The sequence below is a fragment of the Budorcas taxicolor genome, chromosome 3 (assembly GCF_023091745.1).
Source record: "Budorcas taxicolor isolate Tak-1 chromosome 3, Takin1.1, whole genome shotgun sequence".
Classification (NCBI taxonomy): domain Eukaryota; kingdom Metazoa; phylum Chordata; class Mammalia; order Artiodactyla; family Bovidae; genus Budorcas; species Budorcas taxicolor.
Window position 1 is genome coordinate 109,807,053 of NC_068912.1, and position 11,536 is coordinate 109,818,588.

General features: G+C 46.0%; 1 protein-coding gene across 1 annotated transcript; it reads left to right on the forward strand.

Annotated features, from left to right (window-relative positions):
• The first annotated feature begins 224 nt into the window (after window positions 1-224).
• Window positions 225-10,747, forward strand: TRAPPC3 (trafficking protein particle complex subunit 3). Its single transcript, XM_052637352.1, has 5 exons — window positions 225-361; window positions 8,501-8,598; window positions 8,843-8,942; window positions 9,349-9,531; window positions 9,989-10,747. Exons 1-5 carry the CDS (start codon window positions 320-322, stop codon window positions 10,106-10,108), a joined length of 543 nt encoding a protein of 180 aa, XP_052493312.1. The 5' UTR covers window positions 225-319; the 3' UTR covers window positions 10,109-10,747.
• The last annotated feature ends 789 nt before the right edge of the window (window positions 10,748-11,536 follow it).

Genomic DNA, 11,536 nt, shown 5'->3' on the forward strand with positions numbered 1-11,536 from the left:
CGGCCATAAACCAGGCGATAGGGAGCCATGTTACAAGAGTCCTCTGTGCGCGGAGCATTCTGGGAGTTGTAGTCGGGCTGCACTAAGGGGCGGTGTTGCCAGTGGGGCTGTTGGGTGCTGTGGTTCGGCGTTTATTGGGCGGGAAGAACCCTCGTCTGCCGGACTACGAGTCCCGTGGTGCCCCGCGGCCAGCTGCGCAGGCGCGGTGAGTCGGTGCCGGTCAATCCTTAACGCTGAGGGGGCAGCTAGCTGGGTCGAGCAGTGTTGGGAGGGGTTGCCGAGTGGGTCTGTGGCGAGGCAGGGTAAGGCGGCCGGCACCATGTCGAGGCAGGCGAACCGTGGCACCGAGAGCAAGAAAATGGTAACCGGAGCGTGTGACCTCGGCGGGTGGGGCGGAATGGAGGTGTTCTGGGGAAGGGGCCCAGCGCGGGGTGCAAGTCTCAACTGGAAAGGCGCCTTCTACCAGCCCGGGGAGGGAGTGGTTCCGCTGGAGGGAAGGAAGGGGCTCATTGGTGGGTCGAGAGCGGAGATTAGCTCTGGGAGCGTGCCGGGTGCGGGGCAGGTTGGAGGGCCGCTGGAGGAGCTCGAAGACCTCTTCCCCCGCCACCTGAGTGCGATTGGGTACGAGACCAACAACGACGGCGACGATAATAGTAGCTCCCACTGTTGCTCTCTTGCTGCATTAGGCGCTGGGCCAAGCACTTTACGTCTATTACCTCATTTAACCCGCAAAATAACTCGTCAGGTGGATGATAAAATCGCCGTTTTAAAACTCAGAGGTTGCATAACTTGCCCCTATTTACAGCTAAGACGAGTTAGGATTTGAACCCATGTCTCTCTGACTTCAAAGCTAATGCTTCAGACTACTGGACTATAATGTCTCCCACATTGTGCCGTGGGCATTGTGAGATGCTCAGGTACTGATTTAACCAGAAAGCAAGAGAGTAAGGAGTGGGCCAGAGTAGACCGTAAGTGGTCCCCCTCTGGTGAAGGTGGACAGGCTCCTTTCTTGTCCTGGAAATAGTAGGACACCATCTATCCTAGAAAGTTTGGCTGCCGATGGGGGCTGGCCTGGAAAGTAAAGTGGATGATGTTTTTCTCCAAACTAAGGGGATTTCTTGACAGGTGTTTCTTTTCTTTGGCATCTTCTTACTTCCTCTAGAATTGCCCATTTGTCTTTATTTTCTGATTTACAAACTGAGTTATTGAAGGTCGCATGCAGGGCAGATCTGCGGCCTTTTGTTGACACTCAGCTCTACAAACGATGACAACTTCCATTACACCTTTGTATCTTATACCAGGAACAGCCATCAAATATGGGCAGCAGGAGGCCCTGTTACTCCAGAGTAGTACTGTACTTTTCCTCTGTCGGATCTCTTTGAAAAGTAGATAATAGCTGTGGACCTCCCCAGGAATAGTAAATAGACAAACATAAACAGACATTTACTTACATTTAGGGGGAACTTGTGGGCCCCCGAAAATACTCTGTGAATCATAGGTTAAGAATTCCTGTTTTGGAGGAAATAAGAAGAAAAAGGAAGAAGAGTGTTTTGCTAGGCAGCAGTGTCATGCAGGTTAGTGGTCCCCAACCTTTTTGGAGTTAGGAACCAGTTTCATGGAGGCCAGTTTTCCATGAGGCGTGGGGTGCAGGTGATTTGGGGATGGTTCAAGCGCGTTACATAATTGTGCACTTTATTTCTGTTACTACATCAGCTCCACCTCAGATCATCAGGCCTTAGATCCCAGAGGTTGGTGACCCCTGATGTATTGTAAAAAGCATGGATATTTGTTGGAATCCTGATTGGTCCTCAGTTTACTTATCTATACAATGGGGAAATAATGCCTTTCTAGGATTAAGTGAGATAACAGTGTAAAATGCAAGGGACATTGTAAATGTTTATTTTCCTCTCCTTTTCCTCTGTGAGCAGATATCAGAAGTTTTCCTGTTTAGTTTTCATATCTAACTCTTTTTCGTATCTTTTTAAAAAACTTGAAACCAACATTGAAACTTTTAATACAAGTTTAGCAGGAACCTTCAGTCCCCACCTGGCAACCCTCAGTATTCACTTAGTTTTGGTGAATTGAGGGAATTAGGGACCGGCATCAGTGCACTCCTGCTTCAAGAGTTTTGCTACTGCTGTGGTCTCTGCTTGGAACCTTTCCCCCAGAGAGTAGCTCCTCCTCACCTCATTTACAGGTACTCACCTCCACCTGACTAGTTCTCAATCCTCTTACTCTGTTTCTCTTCAAGCACTGTCTATTTCATTTAAAATGCTTCATTATAAATTATGTATCTACTTGTTTGTTTATAGTCGCCCCATGAGAATAACTCTACGAAAGCAAGGGTTGATTTGTTAACTGCGGTACTTCCAGCACCTAAAATGATGCTTGGCACTAGGCAATCTGTATTAAGTGAGTGACATGAAGGTTTGGTGCATCCTGTCATTCAGTTCCTATTGGTACCCACCTGAGGCTTGTCACGTGATCCTCTTTGTAGCCACCTGGTTTTGACGTGCTCCCCTTCTTTCCTGTCTGCCTGGGGAGCTTCTGCCTCTAGCAGTCCACTTCCCAATCAGCCCAGCCTTCTGCTAATTGCTGTGTTCCCAGTTAACCCTTCCGAAACGTAAATGGTTAATATGACCAAGTAATTAGATCTCTGCTTTTAATCTGTGCAAAGAGAAACAACCCATTTGTCTAGCAAACTTTTCCTGGGGCCCAGCTCTGTGCAAAGCATTGTGGGAAATGCAGAGTTGAAGTCCTAGTCCCTAACCCTGAGAAGCAGTCCTCTATGAGAGAGGTTGAAAAATATACAATGCCAGGAGCATAGACGTGTCTGGGATTGAGTCCTGGCTTCACTGCTTACTTGTGTGACCTTGGGCAAGTGTCTTCATTGCTATCAACATCAGTTTCACTATCTTTATTTATTTATTTTTGGCCACAGCAAGAAGCTTGAGGAATCTCAGTTTCCCCTACCTGGTATTGAACCCATGCCCTCTACAGTGAAGCATGGAGTCCTGAGCACTGGACCACCAGGGAAGTCCCAGCATCCTTTTTCTTTTTACATTAAAGTTTATCTACAACACTATGCTAGTTCCATGTGCATATCGTGATTCGATGTTATTAGGTTGGTGCAAACATAATTTTTTGTTTGGACTGTGGTTTTGGACTGTGAATTTTAAATCATTATAACTAGGCTCAAACACATCTTTATTAATCAAAATAGGAACCAACACATTTTTTTGGTTGTACAAACAACACATTGTTGCCAACAAGAAATAAGCATGTTCATTTCTATAGTGTAAAAATCTGTGATTTGGGATTCGACGAACTCTTGGAAAGCATTTTCTGTCTGCCGCTGGTTGTGGAAGCATTTTCCCTGCAAAAAGTTGTCGAGATGCTTGAAGAAGTGGTAGTCGGTCGAATGAGGTCAGGTGAATGTGGCAGATGAGGCAAAACTTTGTTGCCCAATTCGTTCAGCTTTTGAAGCGCTGGTTGTGCGACCTGTGGTCAGGCGTTGTCTTGGAGCAGAATTGGGCCCTTTTTTGTTGACCAATGCCAGCTGCAGGCGTTGCAGTTTTCAGTGTATCTCATCGATTTGCTGAGCCTACTTCTCAGATATAATGGTTTCACCAAGATTCAGAAAGCTGTAGTGGAAAAGACAGGCAGCAGACCCCCAAACAGTGACTGTGACCATCTTTTGGTGCAATATTGGCTTTGGGCAGTGGTTTGGAACTTCTTGGTCCAATCACTGAGCTGGCTGTTACTGGTTGTCACATAAAATCCACTTTTCGTCACATATCATAATCTGATTGAGAAATGGTTTGTTGTTGCATAGCGTAAGAGAAGATGACACTTCAGAATGATGATTTTTTTGATTTTCAGCTCATGAGGCACCCACTTATTGAGCTTTCTCACCTTTCCAGTTTGCCTCAAGTGCTGAACGATAGAATGGTTGACGTTGAGGTCTTTGGCCACTTCTCGTGTAGTTTTAACAGGATGAGCCTTGATGATCCTCTCAATTGGCCATTGTCGTTGCATGCTTGTCAACTTCCGATGGCCGGCCACTGCGCTCCTCATCTGCAAGGCTCTTGTCTCCTTTGCAAAACTTCTTGAACCACCACTGCACTGTACATTTATTAGCAGTTCCTGGGTCAAATGCGTTGTTGATGTTGCGAGTTGTATCTGCTGTTTTATGACCCATTTTGAACTTGAATAAGAAAATCGCTCAAATTTGCTTTTTGTGTAACATCATTTCCCTAGTCTAAAATAAACATAAGGGACTTTCCTGGTGGTCCAGTGGTTAAGATTCTGAGCTTCCAGTGCAGAGGGCCCAGGTTCGATCCCTGGTCCAGGAACTAGATCCCATATGCTGCAACCAAGAACTCACATGTTATAACTAAGACCCGGCACGGCCAAATAAATATTTTTTAAAAATAACAAAATAGAATAAACATAAAATAAACAGCAAGTAGTGTCATTAGCAAAAAATCATAAAGTGAGACGTACACATTAAAATGATGTATAACATGACCACATTTATTTAAGAACGTATTCCAGTATCAAACAGCAGAGTTCAACAATGTAAAACCACAATTACGTTTGCACCAACCTAACACTATACACAGAGAAGGCAATGGCACCCCACTCCAGTACTCTTGCTTGGAAAATCCCATGGGCGGAGGAGCCTGGTGGGCTGCAGTCCATTGGGTCGCTAAAGTTGGACACGACTGAGTGACTTGACTTTCACTTTTTACTTTCCTGCATTGGAGAAGGAAATGGCAACCCATTCCAGTGTTCTTGCCTGGAGACTCCCAGGGACGGCGGAGCCTGGTGGGCTGCTGTCTATGGGGTCGCACAGAGTCGGACACAACTGAAGCGACTTAGCAGCAGCAGCAACACTATACACTACAAAATGGTCACCACACAGGCATTCTTGTTAGTAAAGATGTTAACTAACCTTGGTGTGTTTAGGCCTGCCCTTTTTTTGTGTTGTGACTATTCTCCAGAGCTCAGATGAGTTACTACTTAAGTAGCAGCCCTCAGAATCTCTCTTGACAGGAGGCTGGAGAGTGACGAAGAGGGAGGGACTCCGTCCTGTTACTGACCTTCCTTCCCTAGCATCTTGCAGGGCAGTCACACTGGATTATTTGTGTTGACAAAAATAGTAAGTATGACTCTTAATAAGTATCTTGGAACTTTAGCTCCAAAGGTTAGCCCCCTAAGGAGTTTTGATGTTTTGTTTGGTGCACTGACTACAAAGCTGCCTGAAAACCATCAAGTGCAGGACCTGAGTGTAGGGCTTGGCTTAACTTACTCTGCACAGGGTGCCTGAAGTACTTGACTTTGCCAGCATGAACTCACTCCTGTGGTTTCTTGGTTTGCAAAGCATCTTTAAGTCCATTATCTCATTAGACCCTCCGTTCCATCAACCCTGTGATTGGCACGACAGATTTCACTGTTACTTTTTTTGTTGGGAAAAGATTGAAGTTCAGCAGAGTGAAGTGACTTAGCTAAAGTCTTTCAGCCAGTGACAACTCTATACTTAGAATCAGGTCTTCTGACTATAAACCCTGTATCCTTACTAATTGCTTTGAAGTTCTTTATAGTGATTCAGAATCTCCCTCTTTGAACCTAGTTCAGAGTGCTTTCTGGCACCACACCACGGAGAAGCAGTTTAAGAACAAAAATAACAACATCTACTGTTTTTTTTTTTTTGGCCTTATGTGGGATTGAACCCATGCCCCTGCAGTGGAAGTGTGGAGTCTTAACCCCTGGACTGCCGGGGGAATCCTACCGCACCTACTTCTTGAGTAGGTGCTATGCAGCAGGCACTCTACACACGTTGTCTCACTGATAATCCTGAAGGGCACATAATGTTGCCACCACTGTACAGCTGGGAAAAGCTGATACTCAGGGAGATTAAGCAGCGACTTAGGAAGACTTAATAACTTTTTACAGGACAGTGCTCAGCACTAAGAAGAGTGAGTCTCAGTTACTTAACCTATCACCTGTAAAATGGGGATAAATAGTGTTTATTTTGCTGACCTCTCATGGTTGTTGTGAAGATCAATAAGTAACTGTCTGTGAAGATACTCTAAAAGTTTTATAAATGTTAATGATCGTTACTATTAAACATACTTAAAGCAGTCTGAAAGTAGAAGTTTTGCGAAGAGATTCCTGTTTCTGTTGGGAGGAAGAATGTGCTTATGTTCAGTGACAAAATGGGTCTGGTTGAATTATGTGACCTTTATGGTACCGTGGAACCTTAAGTTATAAGGGTCTTCAGACTGCAGCCTCTTGTTACTTCTCTGAGTTCCTCTTCTGTTCTCTCTTGGGTTTACTCATCTCTGGTCACACTGCTCTCCTAGCTGTATCTCACACATAGCAGACATACTCCCTCAGGGCCTTATACTTGCTGCCTCCAATTTTTTCCCCTACATATCTTCATGGCTTTCCCTTATTACCTTCGGGTCTTTGTACAACCGTCATCTTAATGAGGCCTTTTCTAACTACCCTATCTAAAATTGACCCCCCCCCCATATACATATCGGTGAACATAAATACTCACTAATCTTTTACACTCATTTTCCTCCGTGGCTCTTATACTGTCTGGCAAACCATTTATTTATTCAGTTTATTGCTTGTTTCCCTCCTGTTAGGTAGTTTCTGGTACATAGTAAACCTTGAGTGAAAGGTTTTTCCTACACTACAGCTCATTCCTGTTTTTAAAGTCTGAAGACCTTTTCTGTTGTCGTGCACTATTTATGTCATGAGCTATTATTCCACATAGGCTTGGTTCATAATTGAGTGGAGATAAACTTAGAAATTAAGAGAGGCTGTGGAGAGTCTGGGTCATATTCCATTCCCAGATTCCAGGCTTATTGATTCTGTGAGCACCAACAGATCTGTTTAGGGCCTTGATTTTTCTTATTGATAAATTGGGGGCTGCTGCATGTGTGAAGTGCTTAATAACATCGTGATATGTATGTTACTTGGCATCATGGTGGGCAAGGCTCTTGGATTCTCAGTCCTAGGATTCATTAATAATGCAAGGAACGCTCTTCTGATTTAATGCAGTGGCGCCAACTCTATGGACTGGTTACTGCTGGACTGTCTCCATCCATTCATGCCCGGGCCACTCTAATGCCAAACCCTTAACTTTACTAAAAATCATTCTTCTCCTTAATAGCTCCCCTTTAACTGCCATACTTGGTAATATACCCTGATCTTGGAGATACCCTGACCTGTTTTAGTTGAATTCAGAGAGCTTACTTATTCAGAAGCTGATTGTTTTTGACTCCGTAGTATAGCTATCTTTTGTTTTTTTGGGGGGAGGTGATTAATACTGCAGTTGTTGGGCACAGTGAACAGAATGAACAGTGGCTTAGAAACTTCTGGTTTCTGTCCCCCCAATTACTTTTGTCAATAATTATCTGTCCTTGGACAAATTACTGAAGTTTCCTCATCTCTAAAACCAGATTAGTTCCTGCCCTTTATGCTTTACAGAGTTAGTGTGGAGTGGAAACTGAGATAATGAAAAATAGAATGCAGTATGTAAGCAAAAGGCATTCGCATTACTATTCTTGCAGTGACCTCATCGCCAGGCCCTGAGGATGAGGTGAGGAACGATGGGTCCTGGGAGCCTGGGCTTTGACTTGAGTTATACTTTCTTCCCCAGAAGACTTGCAGACAGAAGGGTGCTCTTCTGCAAGTCTGACAAGCCTCCATGCAGAAGGGACTGGTTGGGTGGCACTTGATTTTCAGCCTTATTTCTATGTAAGTACGTTGACCCAGATGTTAACACGTTTCTCACTTTGTTTAACTTTGATAATGCCTTTGCTCCAACCTGCTGCTTTTATTCTATAGTCTTGGTGTTTGCTGTTCCTTTCACCTTCCCATCTCTCTGTTTTTTGGTAGGTAGGTGACAGGATTCTTTATCTGAGAAAGAGATTCTGTGATTCTAACTGTGGTTGTAATAGAAGCCAGTCCAGGTCAATATTGTGTTCCAGGCACAGAAAAGATTGTATTTCCTTCAGTTACCCCTTTCCTACAAACACTTCAGCTGTGTCAAGAGGAACATTATTTTTCCCCCTGTTGGTGACTTGGAGGGGTCTTCACTAGTGCAGTGGACTTCATCTGGTACTTCCTTCCTCCCCACTCCTCTGCTGCTGCTAGATGGGGCCTCAGGAGTGCAGTTCGGCTTGGCAGCTATGCTGGGGTCCTGGGTCAGCAGAAGTCACCTCGGTGTGTTGGAAGGGTGACTGCTCAGTGGATGAGGCACCTTTCCCAGCCCATTTTCGAGTGGGTCTGGTTGCAGCTCTGTCGCATTGACCCTAGGGAGCCAGATTCTTTGGTTACTCCACAGAGGATGATGCTCTTTCCCACGGGACACCATAGCCTTCCATTGAATTCTGCCAGTTGCATTGAGGCTGATCTAGACTCTCACCAAACCTTCTCTTTTGTGTGGCTTGCTCCTGACTGCCTTTTCAATCTCTTTTAGAGCTCTGAGCTCTTCACCCTGACCTACGGGGCTCTAGTTACCCAGCTCTGCAAGGACTATGAAAATGATGAAGATGTGAACAAACAGCTGGACAGAATGTGAGTGGGCTCCTCTGTGGGAGAGACAGAAATGGGACTCCTGAGCACGCCGAGTCTACGTGGTCCCTTAGAGCCCAGAACAAGGTCCTCTGTCATAGCCAACCCTTCGGGTGCTGTTTCCACTGCTTATTTATTGGGAGGTTTGGGGATTGTCCTCATTGTCCCTGTACCACCAACAGCATTACATTCAGACATAAGACATTCAGACCCCATAATATAGTCGGTTCTCTCATTTCTTTCCCAGGGGCTATAACATTGGAGTCCGACTGATTGAAGATTTCTTGGCACGGTCAAACGTCGGGAGGTGCCATGACTTTCGGGAAACTGCAGATGTCATTGCCAAGGTCATTATCCTGGGCCACCAGGCCATGCTGAAGAATTATCATTGGAAGGCACTGCTTACCACCCTCTCCCTTAGAGAGGCCCTTAGTATTCCAGAAGAATAGCTAGGCAGCTGTCTGGGCCAAAGAAGCCTTGCTGGTGGTTTAAGAATAGTATAGATTATGAAAAAGGGAAGAATGGTTGGGAGCATCCCTGTGGAGTAAAGCCCCACTGGAAGGAGAGGGGTGTGGAGTTGTGCACAGTTGCTTTTCCTCCTTTGCCCTGAATACCTGAAGCTTCAGTGTCTTGCAGAGGCCCCAGTTTTTTTCCAGAGCCATTTAAGTCCCCTTTCCGGTCCCATCACATCACCTTCCCTGGTGCACAGCCCCTCCTGCTCTTCCCATAGTGCCATTGTGTGTCTCCTGACAGGTGGCATTCAAGATGTACTTGGGCATCACTCCAAGCATCACCAATTGGAGCCCAGCTGGTGACGAATTCTCCCTCATTTTGGAAAATAATCCCTTGGTGGACTTCGTGGAACTTCCTGATAACCACTCATCCCTTATTTATTCCAATCTCTTGTGTGGGGTGTTGCGAGGAGCCTTGGAGATGGTGAGTGTAGCTCTTTTCCTTCTGAGACACCTGAAAGGTAGTAGGGTCTTAATAAATGTTTGAATGAATGAATGAGAGTGAAAAGAAGGGTTTAGAGCTCACCTTCACTGCTGGAGATGACAAGGCTGCCAAGCGTAGGATCCAAGTTGGAGATCTCTGTGGTGTTGATCCTCATTGCTTAGGCTGAGAGGTGGTGCTGTCAGCCCCCAAAGCCTGAGAGCATCCGTTCCCAGATTGGCTTATCTGGTGACAGTTTAATTTGTGAGTGTTCTTTGCTAAGTCTCTCCTGTTGGGTCGGGGCCACTGCCTTTTTTCATAGGAACTAGCAACCTTGTCCTTGTGGAAACCAACCCCCTTGTTTAGGCTGCTCTAGGTGAGGCAGTTATAGCTGCATCCCCAGTGATTTCACAGAGGCTGTGGCCAGGCAGCTGCCCCATATTTTCACACTGTCCCCCAGGTCCAGATGGCTGTGGAGGCCAAATTTGTCCAGGACACCCTGAAAGGAGACGGTGTGACAGAAATCCGGATGAGGTTCATCAGGCGGATTGAGGACAACCTCCCAGCCGGAGAGGAATGACCATCCCCAGGACTTCAGGGCAGCCAGCAGGAGCACTTGTTGGATCAGAAAGCCTCAGTGCTCCTCCTGCCGTCGAGAATTCAGTGACTCTTTAACGGATGTTATATATTCTTCTAACCTTGTTTCCGTTCTCCGTGTTAATAAAGAGCAGACTGTGACATAGTCCATTTACCCTCAAGTGTGCGCATTCAGGAGCGAAATTCTGTGCTCCCTATCCCTTCACAGGGGCTGGATGTAGTCATCCTTGGTTGGACTAGAAGGAGCTCAAACCATTTTACATTCCTGTTTGAATTTTCCAAAGCAGAACCCACTTTGACCCCATTAAGAGGTAAACCTCGCACACCTATACCTGGGTCCTCAGAAAGTCATTGGTGAGTGACTGTGGGGAGTCCAGGACTCACTGGACAGGGAGGAGACGATGGGAGGGGTGGGGCGGATTTGCTGGCTGGAGTGTGATACCCTCTAGTGCTTGCCAGGAAAGGGGAGCCAGTCATGCCAGAAACATTGACTTCTGGGAAATCACCCAGGTCTCTCATTCCTCCCTGCTGTTTGGAGGCAACATCTCCTCTTTTTATAGAGGTTCCATCTTTTTTTCTTACAAATTCTTCAATAAAGACACATTCTTGAGTGAAATCCCAATCATGTCCTGTTTTCTTTCTGCTCGGCCCTGGGAATTTTGTTACAATGGGGTGTGCAGACCTGCTGGGTCCTGTGCCCTACCTTGATTTTATCTAATCCAGAAATACTTCTCCCTGTGGACCAGAGAGTCTGGGAAGCCTGGGAGCCAAGGAGGCTCCTTCAGAGTCATTTTTGAGTCTACCGTCTATAGCAAAATCTAGAAGCAGACCAGTATCCCAGATGTTCCTAAAATGGACTATCCTGGGCTCTTGGCCACCATGTTGGAGGATTTGGCTAGAAAGACCCTGTAAACCTTGTTAGGGTGCCATTCAATGAGTGTTTACCAAGTGCCACCACTGCACTGAACACTTCGTATGCATTATCTAATTCACAGTAATACCATTTTTAGAAGGCCACAAGTTGCCACGGTCATACAGCTAGTAAGTGGAGAAGCTAGGGTTCAAAGCCCCAGCCAGACTCCATAAGCCCATTTTTTTTTTTTTTTCTGCGCTGGGTCTTGGTTGTACATGGGATCTAGTTCCCCGACCAGGGATAGAACCTGTGCCCCCTGCAGAGGAAGGTGGATCCTCAACCTCTGGGCCACCAGGGAAGTCCCCACAGCCCACGTTCTTAACCATGATGCCTGCTTCACACTGTGGGATGGTGGAGGAGCAGGCCTGCGGATCCCTCTCTCAGTCTCACAGAGCTTAGTGTAGCTTTTAAACAGAGGGGTCAGAGGTCATCAGGCCATATTTGGTAGCACTCTTCTTGGGGACAGCCTCGGACCTTGAGGTCCAGATACTCAGGTTG

Coding starts and splice junctions, on each gene's coding strand:
- TRAPPC3 (XM_052637352.1), top strand. CDS start 320: ATGTCGAGGCAGGCGAACCGTGGCACCGAGAGCAAGAAAATG. Junction 362..8,500: donor GCACCGAGAGCAAGAAAATG/GTAACCGGAGCG, acceptor AATCTCTTTTAG/AGCTCTGAGCTCTTCACCCT. Junction 8,599..8,842: donor AACAAACAGCTGGACAGAAT/GTGAGTGGGCTC, acceptor TTTCTTTCCCAG/GGGCTATAACATTGGAGTCC.